Genomic DNA, 17258 nt, shown 5'->3' with positions numbered 1-17258 from the left:
CTGCTCCGCGGTTGCCGACGGTTTTCAGCCGAACCCTGCAGCGCCCGCAGCACCTCGCGGCCTCTTTTCCAGCAGCTGCTTTATGTGCATGTTTTAGCACCGCTCGGGGTTTGAACAGTGCCTCCCGCTGCGAGCCCCACACTGGTATCTTTTTAAGAGCAAACCACGGAAAGGGGAGTAAACCTGTCCCTTCCCCGCCCCGCCCCCTCAGACACCAGGCCTGACAGGCAGACACATGTTGACCGTGGGCCCTGGCAGGAGCAGATGGCGCCACAGAGGCACCGGCAGCCTGGGTGGCAGCCCGGGAAGCCGCGCTCCCAGCAGCGATCAGATTGCATTCCGTCATCCCTGGGGCGGGCAGGTGTGCGAGCACCCCGTGCCACCTGGACCGGCCTCCAGCCGGTACCCCGGGACCTGCATCCCCAGCTGGGGAGCCGGGACTCCGCTGTGGCCCCGGGCCGCCCAGCTCCTCTCCGCCCTGCTCCCCACTCCCCGCTCTGGAACCGGCCCCGTTCCCGTCTCGGCCAGCCCCTGGGCCTGGGCCCCTGGGCCAAGCAGTTCCTTCTCAGTGGGGGTCTCACCACGCAGCCTTGGAGCCACCCCGCTTCAGCTTGAGGGGACCGAGGCTCAGAGAGGGGCAGACACTGGTCAGGGGACGGTGGCCCTGAGAGGGCACATGGAGTGTTTGTGTGGAGTGTCCACTGAGTGGTTAGGGCTTGGCAGCAGGCTAGATGTGGAAGGGGGTGCCTGAAGTTCCAGCCCGGGGGCCACATGCAGTGTCAGAATGCTTGCGTGACCGGGTCTGGAACTCTGGACGGGACTGAGCCCAGCGGGTCCTGGCACAGATCGTCCTGGGGAGGCCGAGGGAGGGGCCTCTGGGTGGCTGGAGGGCCACCTGCCCAGGCCTCCCATGCAGCTCCGATGGGGGCGGCTCAGAGCCAGGCAGCTTGGGGACATCCCTTTTTAAGCCTGGATGCTTTGTCATTGCCTCGGGTCCCTAGAATTTCTGAGTGATGTCACTTCTGCCTCTCGCCACCGGATCCATTTCAGCAGCTGCCTGTGGGAAATGGAATCTGGTCTGGGAAGGTTCACATGTGTGTTTGAGGAACATCTGAGCGGTCTTGGGCCCTGCCCGGCCCACCCTGGTCCTGGGGGGCAGTGACCTCATCCACAAAAGGGAAGCAGGGGGCTGTACGTCAGTCTGCACTCCTGCCCCCTGCCTGCACAGGACAGACATTGCCCACCTGCCCCTTGTCCCCTGGCTTTGAGCATCCTGTCACCTGCTCCCTTCTCGTCACCACTGTTCACTTCATGAACAGCTCCCCTTTGGGCCACAGTCAGTGACCTCAGAGAGGACTTGACGGGTCTTTGCACTTAGGGTTTGGGGGAGTGGGCACCCGCCGTGGCCCACGAAGGCCTCCGGGCCGGATGTGCTTGTCCGGGGCCTGTGTAGGCCCAGGTCGGCACGTACGTCCCTGTAGAGCCTGGGAGTGAGGACGTCAGGCTTTGTGGCCACGTACTTACTATTATATTTTCATTTAACCCTTTAAATTCATAAGAATCGTTAGTGGCTACTGTGAAGCCAGGTGGAATTTATGGACCCCACTCAGGTCTCATAGCCCCAGGCCCTGCCCCCAGCAGAGGAAGGTAGTAGGGAGGCCCCCGCACCTAGGCTTTCCTGGGACCACCTGACTTGAGGTGAGGCCGCTGCTCAGTAGCCAGTGTCGCCTGGAGCCGTGCTGCCAGATCAGGTCCCTGTACGGCCCCCCTTCCCCCCCCCCCCCCCGCACGGGGTGGGCGTTGGTCCGGCAGTGTCCCAGGAGGGCAGGCAGTCTCCCCTGGGGGGCGGCAGTGCCTGAGCCGAGAGCGGGGCCCAGGGGGGAGCTGCGCCCAGCAGGTTGGTGGGGAGCGCGAGAGCCAGCTGCCCGCGGGCCTGACGTGACCCGGCCTCTTGCCCCACAGGCCGGTTGGACCCTGCCAGCAGCTGCAGCCGCTCCCTGGCCAGGTACGTCCCTCAGGGTTGGGCTCGGGGCTCACGGGATGGGGGTGAAGGGGTCCCCCGGGCTCACGCACCTCCGCCCTGTCCACAGCCGGGCCGTGCAGCGCAGCCTGGCCATCGTCCGGCAGGCGAGGCAGCGGCGGCGGAAGCAGCAGCAGGAATACTGCATGTACTACAACCGCTTCGGCAGGTGCAACCACGGCGAGCACTGTCCCTACATCCACGACCCCGACAAGGTGGCCGTGTGCACCAGGTGAGCCTCTGGGGCGGGCGCCGCAGGGGTCCCTGCCCACGCCAGCCCCTCTGACCCTGTTCCTCTCATTTGCACAGGTTTCTCCGGGGCACGTGCAAGAAGACAGACGGGACGTGCCCCTTCTCCCACCACGTGTCCAAGGAGAAGGTGAGCCCCCCCCCCCCCCCGCGCCCCCCGCAGGCACTGCCCCACGGTTCTCGGCTCGGGAGCCGGCTGTGTGGCCACCGCTGCCATGTGCCCGGGAGCAGCGGCCTCCAGCCGCCCCCCGGGGTGGGCGCCCGGCAGCGGGCTGAGGCAGGGTGTGCCGGAAGGAAGGGCAGAGGAGGACAGGCAGGTGCACCGCTGGGCCCCTCCGTCCCGGGCCCCTCCCCTCAGCCTCGGTGAGCACCCCCAGAGCCCCCCACCCTGCTCTGGGGCCGCGGCAAGGTTAGGGGAGGCGGGGTCGGGCCGAGGCTGCTGCCGCTACAACAGCTTTTCCCCTTGAGGAACTTGAAGAGAATCAGCATTTTTCTCCCTAATAGAGCTTCGAAACTCTGTTGTGAGCAATTTGGAAATTCACGTCGAGTTTCAGGTTCATTAGCTCCGGCTCCGAAGCTGGCGCACATTCCGAGCTGTCTGATGTGGGCGCCCGCACGAGCGCCCTGAATTAATGTTATTGTTATTTGTGTGGACGTGGTGGGTGCAAACAAGGTTAATTGAAACGAGGATGCAGCTTCCTCTCGGTAACGGCCGTGCTGACAGCTAGGAGGGGCTCCGTTGGCTGTGAGAGTTGGCTTTATTATCCCTTTTTATTAGAGCTAATTTGGGCTCTATATCAAAAGCCACATTAAGGGAATTGTCTGCAGCCGCACCACCAGCAGCCCCAAACGGGCCGGCCCTTCTCCCCCGTGCGCTGCAGTTAAAAGACAATTAAAAATAAACTCTTGCACGTTAAATCACCCTTTGTTTCTTTGCTTTCTCCCTCATTCCCTCACTGGCCTCCCCTCTGCCCCCCACCCCGCGAGGCTCCTGTGTGGGGCCCCTGGCAGGCCGGCGCCAGACCCCAGAGTGCCAGCCGGTGGAGACCCACTGGGGGCCGGGGGCTGCGGTGGGGTGCGTGAGGGGCGGGTCCCACAGGAGAGGAGAGGAGAAGAGAGGAGAGGAGAGGAGAGGTCCCAGAGAGACCCCCCCGGAGGGTCAACAGGCCTGCCGACGGTGGGGAGACCCCCTAGGGGGCGACCAGACGGCCCAGGAGGTGGCCCGGGGAGGGGCCCCAGAGAAGAGTTCCCTGGCAACTGCAGAGGTCAGGGTGGGCAAGATCAGAGACCCCTCCTTGCTGGCCCTCAGGCTTCGGTTTCCCCCTGTGGGGAGAAAGTGGGCCGCCTCTCTGTGTCTCAGGGGCCGGGGGGTGCTGGGCCACAGGGGTCTGCCCAGGCTGCCCACTCCATACCCGCCCCGGGTCCCCCTGGGCTCACCTGCTGGTTTCCGGGGCACTGGAGCCAGGCCCCTTGTCAGGCCTCCGCGGCGCCAGCCTGTGGTCAGCGCAGCCCAGGCTGCTCCGGGGCACCTGCCTGCCTCCCCAGAGTCCCTCCACAGGCTTCCCTGGGTGGAGTCAGGCCTCCGGCCCACAGATGCTGCCAGGTGCCCAAGCAGTGGGGAAATCTGCTGGACCTTCCGGGCCCTGTCGGCCGCTGCTCTACCTAGAGCCCCCGTGCTCTGCCTCCCCCTGACCCTCCAGCCCCTGCGCTTTTAGACGCCTATCCTACCACGGCCCCACTGCCTGGAAACTGGGGCCGTCTCAGAGCAGGTGACAGGCTCAGGTGACAGCACATCTGGGCCCGAGCCGTCCTGCATATTCTCGTCTGTGCCCTGCCCCGGCGGCCTTGCCTTCTGGGGAAGCCAGGGGTCTGTCTGCCTTGAGGGCTGGCAGCCCCCACCTGGCCTGGCCTCAGGTGCTGGCCAGCACCGCGTGTCCATTTCTCCCTTGGGGGTGCGGCTCTCCAGCCACAGTCTCCGCACGGCTCGTGCCTGGCCTCGGAGCCCCAGGCGGTCGGTCCTTCAGGGGGGACCCGCTGCCTTACCTGTAAAGGGGGGGCAGGCGCCTGATGGAGGGCTGGACGGGGGGGGGGGGGGCTCTGGTAGTACCGGGCAGACGGGGCCCGTGCGCCCAGGGGCGCTGCAGGGGCCTGCGGGTCCTCACCACCTGCCCCCTTGCCCCCACAGATGCCCGTGTGCTCGTACTTTCTGAAGGGGATCTGCAGTAACAGCAACTGTCCGTACAGCCACGTCTACGTGTCCCGGAAGGCGGAGGTCTGCACGGACTTTCTCAAAGGCTACTGCCCACTGGGCGCAAAGGTGAGGGGCGCGGGCGGGTGGCCGGCAGCCCCCAGCCCCCAGCCCCCAGCGGTGGACCAGCCACGCTCCTCCGAGCCTTCCTTGGAGCGCGTGGAACCCCAGGGTGGCGAGGGTAGAAGGGGCCAGTGTGAAGGGATTAGGGAGCTGGGTCGCAAGGGCCACCCGCGGGCTAGCGCCTGCTTTGCCCCCTGTGTTCGGGCCCATCACTGCTGCTGCCCTCACCTGTCGGTGAGGGGCTGCTGTGCTGGGGCTCCCCGGCAGCTGAGCACCCCGGCTCCGTCCCGCTCTCCAGAAGGGGCCCCTCCTCATCTCTGTGGCCCGGGCCTGCCAGGGCAGCAGTGCCCTGGGCTGGGAACCCCAGGACGGGCCTCTCTAGCCCCTGGTGCCCCGAGAGGGAGCCTCCTCGCCAGTGCTGAGACCTGCAGTCTGGACTGTGGGGGCACCGGAGCTGGGACTTCCTGGGGACCGCCGGTGGGCAGGGCAGCAGGCCTGGGCAAGGGGAGCGCGCGTCAGTGCGTTTCACACCGCGGGGCCCGTGCCCCTTCCCTCCCCGCGTCCTCTCCCTCCTGCCGCAAGGCCAGGGCCCGGGCCGGGCCGGGCTTGGCAAACCTGGGGACCTGACCCGCAGCTGGTGGGTCACTTTGAAGGACGCCCAGAACCCTGGCGGAGAGGCCCCGCCCCATGGGGCGGGGCCTGGGAGCGGCTCAGACCAGGGCCGGGTGGGCTGGGGTGCGGTGGCAGGACCCCCGCGGAGGCTGTGCGTGATTACTGTAAGATATTCCAATTTAAATGAAAGTATCAAAGTGATATTTAAGTTCCGCTGCCGTTAGTGGAAGTGCTTACTGTGTCCCTTTCGGCGTGTCGGTGCCGTGGCTGCCACATGATGGATAGCAGCTTGTAATTATATATGGGGGAAAGCGCTGAGCAGGCCAGATCCAGCGGCAGGAGCGGCAGCAGCCTGGGCCGGTGAGGGTTAATTTTATTCTCTAAATAATATAAAAAGTGCTGAGTCGTCGCCTTGTGCCTGAAGTACAAGTCCTCAAATGGGCCCCAGAGAGTTTATAATATTCCACTGAATCAAGTGAAATTGTTAACCTTGCTTCATAAAGCCACGGCTTGTTAAAGAGGCGCGCTCCCTTTTCTTGTGAATAATTTAGGCCGGGAGTAAATCTCTGCTCCCTTCCCTTTTCGGGGGCCACACCGCCGCTCTGGACAGCTCAGAGGTCAGCCTCCGCCCCGCCCACCGGGCCCTTGGTCTGACCCCTTGCCTTCGCTCAGGACGCACTAGCCAGACGACATGGGGTCGCAGTGGGTTGTCTCTCCACGGTCCCGGTGGTGGGTCCCCACGGCCGCTCGACCTGGCATCAGCCAAGGTGCCCTGCTTGTCCTCTCTCTGAGTAACGTGTGTGTGTGTGTGTGTGTGTGTGTGTGTGTGTGTGTGTGAGTGCCCGGCCTGCATGGGGTGCCCAGCCTGTGTGTCAGTGCTCGGCCTGTGCATCAGTGCCCGGCCTGTGTGTCAGCGCTCGGCCTGCGTGGGGTGCCCGGCGTGTGCGTCAGTGCCCAGCCTGTGTGTCAGGGCCCGGCCTGCGTGGGGTGCCCGGGCTGCTTGCGGGGCTCCTGGCAATCAGCCGAGTTGCTGGGGACACTCCCACCACGGCCCCTCCTGTCTCCTGATGTGCCCTGCCTCACAGAAGCTCTCGTGTCCTCTGGCTCCAGAGTCACAGGCTGAGTTTGCATGGCTGTCATCAGCGATTGACTCTGCTGGGGTACCGTTCTTAGGCTGAAATCTGTCCGGTGTGTGTGGGTCAGAGTCCTTCCACCCCCTGCCGTCCTGTTCCAGGACCTGCCCCCTCCCGGGGCCACTGGGACCCTCTCCATCCTCCTCCTGGGTGCAGCTTTGAGGCCACAGTGTGGGAGGCCTGAGGGAGGCCCTGGGGCAGGGGCTCAGGCCCTGGCCCCACTCCCCGCACCCCTCCCCCTTCATCCTGCAGGGCCTCAGTTTCCTGTTCGGCAAGATTGGGCTAATGAGGGTCTCAAGGGTCTGGGGGACTGTGGTGATTAAGGCCCCATCTGCCCCCTTCCGAGTAGGCCTGGGGCAAGAGCAGGTGTCGCTGACTTGGCTGTGATGTGAGGTAGGACATCACTTAGTTTTCTTCCACACGGGGGGGTCCTGTCCCCCAAAACCACCCGTGAAACCACCCCTGTCTCCACTCAGCTTTCTGTGCTGACGGCTCGGAGCCCGGAGCCTGCGTCGCATTCCGTGTCTCCCTCTGTCTCTGCGCCCGCCCCCTTCAAAACTAAATAAACGTTAAGAAAAATGTATTGAAGCCCAGCTTTATTGAGGCCCAGTGCACACATCACCTGGTTCCCCCGCTGCAAGTACACAAGTCTGCTTGCCAGGATCCAGGTTTAGGACGCACGTGTCCGTTGCCCAGCAGCCCTTCTGCCGTCCGTAGTCAGTCCCACCCGCGCCCCTCTCCTGCCAGGCACGAGGAACCTACCTCCTTTCTCCGCAAACTCGTGTGTTCCTGGGCGTTTCATATATTGAAATCTGCGAACACATAGACTCTTGTCCAGCTTCTTTCCTTCCTTTTTTGTTTTGTTTGTTTGTTTGTTTTTTGAGAGAGAGAGAGAGCAGGGGAGAAGGGGAGAGAGAGAGGGACAGGGAATCTCAAGCAGGCTCCACACTCAGCATGGAGCCCAGCACGGGGCTTGATCTCACGACCCTGGCATCATGACCTGATGCTTAACTGAGCCACCCAGGTGCCCCTGGCTTCTTTTACGTTTTTGTTTTGGGGGGGGGGGAGGTTTAATAAAAAAAAAAAGTTTTTTTTTAACTTCTTTTAACGTTTATTTATTTTGAGAAAGGGAGTGAGTGAAGAAGGGACGGAGAGAGAGGGAGAAAGAGAGAATCCCAAGCAGACTTCACACGGTCAGCGCAGAGCCTGACACGGGGCTCTATCCCACGACCCTGGGATCATGACCCGAGCCGAAACTAAGAGTCAGATGCTCAACCACCCGAGCCACCCCGGCGCCCCTTGTGGTGCCCCTCTTTTAACATGATTTTGAGGCTTGTCGCGTTGTGGGCTACATCAGGCCTGTGTTCTTTTTGTGGCTGAAAGCTGCTCCGTTGTGCTTGGACCACGCCGTGGCATTCGTCGGTCAGTGGGTGGACTTTTGGGTTGTGTCCAGCCGGGGGCCGTTTGGAACAGTCCAGCTGTGAAAGGTGTGCACAGGTGTCTCTTGGGTAGACACCCGGGGGTGGTCTTGCTGGGCCACGTGGCGACGGCGGGTTGGACTTCCCGCGAACGTGGCCACGGCAGTCCACGTTCCGACCAGGAGCGGATGGGGGCTTCCTTCTGTCACTTCCTTGCCACCACCCGTCCCTACCTGTCCTGCGGCTTCGGCCTTGCTGATGGCGGGAGGTGGCTTCTCACTGTGGTTGCATTTTGCGTTTTCTTGACGGCGCGTGATGCTGGACGCATCGGCCGCCCCTCCGTCTGGTCTCCGACAGCTTTGACATCTGATTCGCAGAGCATACAATTCACCTATTTAAGTTACAGTGCAGTGGGTTTTAGTATGTTACGTCATTCATTTTTTTTGATTGCAGTAAAATAAAGATAACATAAAATTTGCCATTTCTGTCTCTATGATTCAGTGGCATTAATCGCATTCACAGTATTGTCCAGCCGTCACCACTGTCTATTCCCAGACCTTCTCCGTCACCCCAAACAGAAACTGTAAACGTTCAGGGGTGACCCCCCCCCCATTACTCCCTCTGGGCCTTGGGCACTGACTAATTTACGTTTTGTCTCCGTGAATCCTCCTGTTCTCAGATACCGGATGTAAGCGGAGTCACACGGTGTGTGTCCTTTTGTGTCTGGTTTCTTTCACTTCACGTGATGTTGTCAACATTCACGCACAGTGCGGTCTGTCGGTGCTTCCCTCCTTTTCGTGACCGAGTAACATCCCAGGGACGCCTGGGCCACACCTCTGTCCATTCGTCTTGGGATGGACACTTGGGTTGTGGCTTTTGGATACCGTCGCCGACGCCGCTGCGAATGTTGTCACGTAACGTCCATTCAGATGCCTGCTTTCGCTTCCGTTGAGCGGACCCCCAGGAGTGGAGCTGCAGGGTTATGCCGCAGTTGTGTGTTTAGCATCTTGAGGAACCGCCATACTGGTTGTGTTTTGCGTCCCTACCAGCGGTGTGTCGGGTTCTCGTTTCTTCGCATCCTCACCAAGGCTTTGTTGGCCTCACCCCTTTTCCTAAAAGCCACCTTCGTGAGTGTCTGCTTTCCCCTGGCAACTGATGATGGGGGCGTCTTGTCAGCTTGCCGACCGTTGGTGCATCTTCTTTGCAGAAACGTCCGTTCGGCTCCTTTGCCCACTTGTGAATGGGGTTGTTTGGGGTGTTTCGCTGTTGCCATGGACTTCTTTTTATGTTCTGGAAATCAAACCCTTACCAGGAGAGGATTTATGACTGTTTTCTCCCATTCTGTCTTTTTTTTTTAAATTTTTTTTTTTTCAACGTTTATTTTTATTTTTGGGACAGAGAGAGACAGAGCATGAACGGGGGAGGGGCAGAGAGAGAGGGAGACACAGAATCGGAAACAGGCTCCAGGCTCTGAGCCATCAGCCCAGAGCCCGACGCGGGGCTCGAACTCCCGGACCGCGAGATCGTGACCTGGCTGAAGTCGGACGCTTAACCGACTGCGCCACCCAGGCGCCCCTCCCATTCTGTCTTTTTATTCTCTTGAGAGTATATTGTGAGGCACAAAAGTTTCTCCTTGATTGAGAACACTTTATTTTCTTCCTATTGCCTATGCTTTTGATGTCATATCCAAGAAATACTTGTCAACCTGATGTCCCTGAAGCCTCTCCCCATGTTGTTGTTGTGGTTGTGGTTGTGGTTTTTTAATACGAGTTTAATAGTTTTAGTCCTGAAATTCAGGTCTTTGACCATTTTGAGTCCATTTTTGTGTGTAGTGTGAGATGAGGGCCCAACGTTGGTCTTCCGCTTGTGGACAGCCGTGCACCTTCCCCTTTGAGTGGTCCTGGCACCCTTGTTGACATTCAGCTCATCATATACGTGGTGGCTCGTTTCTGGGTGCTGGGTCCTGTTCCATTGGTCTCGGTGTCTGTCCTGAAGCAAGTATTTTGATTACTGTAGCTTTATAGTAATTTTCGAAGCCAGGAAATATAAATTTCTCAATTTTGTTCTTCTTCCCCAAGATTATTTTGACCTTTTGGGGTCATTTGAGATTCCATATGAATTTTAGGATGGACTTTTCTATTTGTTTTTTAAAGACCCTTGGGGGACGCTCAGGGGGCTCAGTCAGTTGAGTGTCCAACTTTGGTTCACATCACAATCTCACAGTTCATGAGTTTGAGCCCCAGGTTGGGCTTACTGATGTCAGCGCAGAGCCCAACTTCAGATCCTTTGTCCCCCTCTTTCTCTGCCCCTCCCCTGCTCACTCTCTCTCTCTCAAAAATAAATAAAACGTTAAAAAAATAAATAAATTTTATAAAAGGCCTTTGGGATTTTGGTAGGGATTGCATTGTATCTGTAGATCACTCTGGGTGGTATTGTCATCTGGACAATAGGAAGTCTTCCAGTCTATGAACATGGGATGTCTTTCCATTAACTTAGACCTTCATTAATTTCTTTCAGCAGTGTTTTCTTAGTGTATCTCTTGCCTCCTTGGTTAAATTTATTCCTAAGGATCTTACATTTTTTGATGTTACTGTAAATGGAAAATTGATTTTTTAATTTCCTTTTTTTAGATTGTTCATTATAAGTGGGTAGTGATACGTTGATTTTATGTGTGTGTTGATTTTATATTCCAGAGTTTTGTTGAATGCATATATTAGCTCTTACAATTTTTTGTGGATTGTTTAGTGTTTTCTATACATACGATCATGTCATCTGCTAACAGAGATAATTTTCTTCCTTTTAAATTTAGGTTTGATATGTATATACATACACGTGTATGTGTGTTTTCTTTAATTTTTATTTATTTATTTTGAGAGAGAGAGAGAAAGAGTGCATGAGCGGGGTGGGGCAGAGAGAAAAGGAGAGGGAGAGAGATAGCAAGAAAAGAGACAGAGAGAAACAGAGAGAGAAAGAGAGAGAGAATCCCAAGCAGGCTCTGTGCCATCAGCACAGAGCCCAGTGCGGGGCTCAGTCCCATGAACCATGAGATGATGCATGACCCAAGCCAGAATCAAAAGTTGGATGCTTAACCAACTGAACCACCCAGGCATCCCTATGTTTTTAATATTTATTTAGCCTAATTGCTCTGGCTAGAATTTCTAGCACTGTGTTAGATAAACGTGGTAAAAGGGGGCATCCCTGTCTTGTTCTTCATCTTAAAGGAAAAGCTTTCAGTCTTTCAGCAGTTAGTACGATGGTAGCTGTGGGCTTTCGGGTATGATTCTTATCCTGTTGAGGAGGTTCCTTTTCTAGTCCTAGTTTATTTGATGTTTTTATTATAAAAGGTGTTGAATCTTGTTGGATCTTTTTTGAATCAATTGAGATGATCATGCGGTTTTCTTCTTCCTAAATTCTACCAAAGTAGCCAATCAGGCACACCGACCCCCTCTAATCACAGTTACATTGGCTGGTTTTTGTATGTTGAGCATCCCACTGCTGAATTCAGCTTTCTAGTATTTTGTTGACGATCTTTGTATCTGTATTTGTGACGAGCATTGATCTGTGGCTTTCTTTCTTGTGGTATTTTTGTCTGGTTGTGGTATCAGGGTAAAGCTAGCTTCACAGATTGTTTGGCTGTTTGTTGTTAGGAAGAATTCCTTACTCTTCCGTTTTTTTTGGAAGAATTTGAGAAGAGTAAGTGTTGGTTCTTCTTCACATGTTTAGTAGAATTCACCAGGGAAGCCCTCTGGTCTTGGGCTTCTCTTTATTGGGAGGGTTTTGATTACTGATTCGATCTCCTTACTATATATAGAGCTAGTCAGATTTTCTTTTTCTTCTTGAGTCAGTTTTGGTGATTGTGTATTTCTAGGAATTGGTCCATCTCATCTAAGTTGTGAAAATTACGTGTGTAGGGTTGTTCGAAGTATGCCCTAATTATCCTCCTGATGTCTGCAGGGTCTGTAGTGATCCCTGTTAATTCCTGATATTGGAAATTTGTGACTTTTATCTTTTTTCTTTGCTTTGCCAGAGGTTTGTCAATATTATTGATCTTTTTAAAGAGCCAGCTCTTTGTTTCATTGATTTCTCTCTTATTGTTTTGTTTTTTTTCTTTTTGGTTTTATTGACTTCTGTTCTTATCATTACTGTTTCTTTCTGTTGCTTTGGTTCTATTTTGCTCTTTTTCCCCCCCTAGGGTCTGACGGTGGGAATTAGACTATTGATTTGAAATTTTTCCTTTTTTTTTTTATGTTTGTTGATTTTTGAGAGAGAAAAGAGCAGGGGTGGGGCAGAGAGAGAGGGAGACAGAGGATATGAAGCGGGCTCTGCACTGACAGCACAGAGCCCAACGTGGGCTCAAACTCACGAACCACGAGATCATGACCTGAGCTGGTGCCCCTGGAATTTTTCCTCTTGTATATGAATTTAGCTAGCTGAATCCTACCAATTTTGAGATGTATTTTCATTTAGTTCTGGTTGTTTCTTGTTTGTTATTTTTTCTCGTTTTTGTCCACCGCACCCCACCACCACCACTGCCGCCACCACCTCGAGACTTTCTTTTTGATCCACAGATTATTGTTTTATTTCCAAGTGTTTGGATATTTTCCTAACATCTTTCTGTCATTTTTTTTTGTTTTTTTTTGAAGTTTATTTATCTATTTTGAGAGGGAGGGAGGGAGGGAGAGAGCGAGAGAGAGCGAGAGAGAGAGAGAGCGCACGTGGGGTAGGGGCAGAGAGAGAGAGAGAGAGAGGGAGAGAAGCTTCCAAGGAGGCTCTGCACTGACACAGTGCAGAGCCCAAAGCAGGGCTTGAACTCACGAACCGTGACATCATGACCTGAGCCCAAATCAAGAGTTGGCTGCTTAACTGACTGAGCCACCCAGGTGCCCCTCTGTCATTGAGTTTTAATTTGAGTCTGTAGTGGTAAAGAATACACTGTGTATGATTTTAATTCTTTTAAGTTTCTTGGGCCTTGTTGTATGGCCCAGGATATGCTTTATCTTAGTATATATTCTGTGAGCACTTGAAAAGAATATGTATTCCAGTCTCGTTGAGTGAAGTGGAGAGTTTTATAAATGGCGATTAGATTTTGCTTGTGAAAGGCACTTTTGAGTTCTTCTATGTCCTTGCTGACTTTCCATTAATTGTTGGAAGACTGATGTTGAAGTCACCATCTGTCATTTTGGATTTGTCTCTCCTTTCATTATCTATCAGTTTTTATTAAATGTATTTTATAGGGGCGCCTGGGGTGGCTCAGTCGGTTAAGCGTCCGACTTCAGCTCAGGTCATGATCTCGCGGTTTGTGAGTTCGAGCCCCACATCGGGCTCTGTGCTGACAGCTCAGAGTCTGGAGCCTGCCTTGGACTCTCTGTCTCCGTCTTTCACTGCCCCTCCCCAACTTGTGCTCTGTCTCGCTTTCTCAAAAAAAATAAAATAAAATAAAATGTAAAACTTTCTGAGAGTTTTAACAACAACAAAAAATGTATCTTATAGCTCTTTTATTTGGTGCATGTAAATTTAGGATTGCTATGTCTTCTTGTTGGATTGATCCTTTTATCAGTATAAAATGTGTCTCTCTGGGGTGACTGGCTCGGTCGGTAGAACATGTGACTCTTGATCTCAGAGCCGACCGTTGATCTCAGGGTCGACTCTTGATCTCAGGGTTGTTGAGTTCAAGCCCCGCATTGGACATGGCATAAAAACATGTCTCTCTGTGATTTTCTTTGCTCTAAAGTCTGCTTCAGGTGGTATTCATGTGGCCACTCCTGCTATCTTTTGATCCATGCTTGCATGATATACCTTTTTCCATCCTTTCACCTTAAGCTTACCTATAGTATTGTATTTGAAGTAACTTTCTTATAAACAGCAGATAATTGGGTCATGTTTTAAAATTTACTCTGCCAATCTTTTAATTTGTATATTTAGGCCATTTACACTTAATGTGATTATTGCTATGGTAGGGCTTCAGTCTGCAATTTGACTTCTGTTGGTTTCTGTTTTTTGTTCTACTTTTTCATTTCTGTCTTTTTATGGGTTACTGGAACAATTTTAGAATTTTGTTTTGATTTATCTGCAGTGCTTTCAAGTGTGTACATCTTTCTGTAGCTTTTTTAGTGGCTGCACTAGGCATTGTGTTGTGTATCCATAACTTATCACAGTCTACTGGTGTAGAAACCGCACCTTCCTTTATGTCCCTTTACCCTTCCCGTCTGTAACCACCTTACATATGTCCTCTACAGACATTTAGAACCACAACAGACACTGATAATTTTTGCTTCCGTAATCAAACATAATTCAGGAGACTCGAGGAAAGTCTGGTATGTTTACCCGTGGTTTGGTTATCTTGGCCTGCCTTCCTGTCGCTCCAAGGCTTGTCTTTTATCATCTCCTTTCTGTTTAGAGAACGTCTAGAGTCATGTTTAGGGCAGATCTGCCGGTGACAGATTTTCTTGGTTTTCCTTCATCTGAGAATGTCTGGATTTCCCCCACATTCTTGAAGGCTATTTTTGCTGAATATGAGATTCTGAGCCGATAGTTCTGCCCCTTCAGCTCTTGTAAATGTTATACCACCTCCTCTGGCCTCCATGGTGCTTTAGGAGAAATCCACTGTCATTTGAACTTTCCTGCACAGGTGAAGAAGTGTCATTTCTCTCTGGCTGCTTGGAGGATTCTTTATAGCTTTTACAAGTTTGACTATGATGCAGGGTTTCGTGGATTTCTTTGCTTTTTACTGATTGGGGTTCGCTCAGCTTTCTGAATCTGTAGGCTTATGGTTTTTGCCAAGTTTGGGACATTTTCAGCCATTACTCTTGAGTTCTTTCTTCTTCCCTTCCACAGCTCTGGATGCATGAGAGTTGTGTTCCCACAGGCCATTGAGGCACCATCCATGTTTTAAAGTTTGCTCTGTGTCACTCAGATTGGTTAATTTCTGTTGCTCTGTCTTCTGATTCACTGACTCTTTCCTCTGTGCCTCCCTTCTGCTGTTGAGCCCATACAGGAGTCTTTTTTATTTCGGTTATTGTGCTTTTCAGTTCTAAAATTTCATTTGGTCCTATCTTACATCTTCTTTTTCTCAGTTGAGACATTCTATATTGTCATCGTTTCCAGCATGTCTTCAATTGCTTGTTGAAACACGTTTATGAGGGTGCCTGGCGGGGTCAGTCGGTGGAGCGTGTGACTCGATCTTGGGGTCGTGAGTTCGAGCCCCACGTTGGATATAGAGATTACTTAAAAATAAAATCTTAAAAATAAAGAAAAGAAACACATTTCTCATGCTCCTTTCAACTCTTCGTCAGATAAGCCCAACACCTCTGCAGTCTCCCGCCGACAGGCGCTGATTGTCTGCAATTGCAGTCCCATGCAGTCTGAGGTCTTACCTGTTTCCAGTATGCTGAGTCCTTTTCTGTTGAAACCTGGACATGTTGGCCGTTACAGGGGTCTGGATCTGTTTCAACCTTCTGTTTCAGCCGGCTTCCTGCGACACCAGGCGTGGGATGGGAGTGGAGGTGGTGACGCACCCCTGCCAAGTACAGATGGAAATCCAGGTTCCCCACTTGACCTCCACCGGGAGGGGAAAGGGCCCCGCAGCCCCGATTCTTCAGGGCCTACTCTGGCCCCACCCCAGCAAGGCAGGAAGGAAATCCTGGATCCGAGGGTCCGTGGGCCCCCCACAGCCTTCTGTCCACCTTCAGAGTCTTCCTGTCCTTGTCACGTGTGTAGACGTCAGAGCCCAGCACAGACAGGCACTTACCGTGTTTAATAAACTTGTCGTCTGTAGTAATTGTGGATGTACCCAAAAGCTGCAGAGATGGTGCAGAATCCCCACACACCCTTCCCCCGGCCCCCTGCTCTGAACCTTCACCACAACCAGCACCCAGCCATCAAAACTAGAGGAGTAACACTGGGCGTACTGCTCCCGGCTGGAGTCCAGGCTCTGATTGTACCTTACCCGGTCTTCCACAATTTCCATTTTCTGTTCTAGGATATCACATTGGATTCGGTCACCAATTTGGGGGTGAATGACCGAGTGAATGAGGCAGACCTTAACCTAAATAGCCAGGGAATGGATGAGGTAGATGCCTTCGGGAAGGTACAGCGAGAAGGAGGGGTGGAGAGGGAGGGGAGTGTGGGACTGTCTCCAAGGTGGGGAAGGGGTGGCTTTGGTTCTGGAGGGTGGGAGCGAAGCCGGTGAGTCACCGGGGACAGGACTGAAGAGCCGGTTCTTTGGTGTTGCTGGCGGTGGAGGTGGGACCCGGCCCCCTGGAGAGCGGGGTGGCAGTCTGAGGACGGAGATGGGCTGGCACGACCCAGGAGGGGTGGGAAGGCTGGTGGCTGCCGTGGACGAGCTAGGTGGCAGATTTGGGCCGAGGCAGCCCACCCGAGTCCTGTCCCTCCCGCACCAGCTCTTCCGCGGTCCTGTCTGGCCTGGAGCAGGCAGCCGGTGGGGCCGGGGCCCGGGAAGGGAGCAGGGACCCTGGGAGCCCCTCGGTGACTGTGGGGGCAAGCACAGGGGGGCAGTGCGGTCGGTCCTGGCCTCTCATGGCCTCACCCCTGTGAAATGGAATGTGCTTCACCGAAGGCAGGCTGGCGTGACGCAGGCTCCGCCTCCGGCCCGCGGGGATCGGGGCTGTAGCGCGTCACTGGCAAGGCCCCGGCCCGGGTCTGGAGGGCACTGGTCTGCTGTGGTGGACAACTGAGATGGCTTCCCGGCGACTTCTGCCCGTTCACACTCGTAGACCAGTTTTCTTGCCCGCACTTGGTGACGTTCAACCTCTGTTTTTCTTTTTGACCGTTTGAAGGACAAAAGGTTACCTCATTGCATTTTTTAATTTGCCTTTACTGGATTTGATGAGGCAAAATGCCTTCCCTGTGTTTGAACCTTTTCTGCCTCCCTTTCTGGAAACTAGGTGGGGTTTTGTTGGGGTTTTTTAAATTTTTAATTTCTCTTTAAATGTCTATTTTATTTTTTGAGAGAGAGAGGGAGAGAGAGCACAAACGGGAGGGGCAGAGAGAGAAGGAGACACAGAATCCGAAGCAGGCTCCAGGCTCTGAGCTGTCGGCACAGAGCCCGATGCGGGGCTCGAACTCACAGACGGCGAGATCATGACCTGAGCCGAAGTCAGACGCTCAACCGACTGAGCCACCCAGGCGCCCCCTGTTTTTTTTGGTTTTTTTTTTTTAAGTGAGGGTGGGGACGTTTTTCCTCTGGGTTGGTTTCCTCTTGTGGATTCACAGGAAATTTATAAAATCTAAATATGAACATAAAAATACATAAATATGAAACATTCTGGACGTTAATCTTTTGTCAGTCATATAAATGGCAATTATCTTCTTTGTAATTAATTTTTTTCCTTTTTTGTGGTGTTATTTTGAAGAACAAAAGTTCTTAATTTTAACGGAAATGACTTTATCGGTGGTGAAGGTTTGCACATCTGTGTCTTGCGGGAGAAATCCTCCTCCTTCCCCGAGCCCCTAGGCCGGCCTTTCACATGTGGGCCCGGCCCCTTTAGTCCCGTCCG

At 53.8% G+C, this 17258-nt stretch overlaps 1 protein-coding gene across 2 annotated transcripts in view; it reads left to right on the top strand.

Moving 5' to 3' along the window:
- ZC3H3 (zinc finger CCCH-type containing 3) overlaps nucleotides 1–17258 on the top strand; it is an 88699-nt gene that overhangs the window by 64243 nt on the left and 7198 nt on the right. For both annotated transcript variants that reach the window (XM_043601966.1, XM_043601965.1), the window contains exons 6-9: nucleotides 1963–2005; nucleotides 2091–2252; nucleotides 2330–2399; nucleotides 4455–4586. In XM_043601966.1, the coding sequence (XP_043457901.1) occupies nucleotides 1963–2005; nucleotides 2091–2252; nucleotides 2330–2399; nucleotides 4455–4586 (407 nt within the window). The remainder of the gene's footprint in view (nucleotides 1–1962; nucleotides 2006–2090; nucleotides 2253–2329; nucleotides 2400–4454; nucleotides 4587–17258) is intronic.

Source organism: Prionailurus bengalensis, chromosome F2, assembly GCF_016509475.1.
Source record: "Prionailurus bengalensis isolate Pbe53 chromosome F2, Fcat_Pben_1.1_paternal_pri, whole genome shotgun sequence".
In the NCBI taxonomy this organism is placed as follows: domain Eukaryota; kingdom Metazoa; phylum Chordata; class Mammalia; order Carnivora; family Felidae; genus Prionailurus; species Prionailurus bengalensis.
The sequence above is the reverse complement of the archived record's forward strand: the minus strand, read 5'-3'. Positions and strand labels throughout refer to the sequence as shown.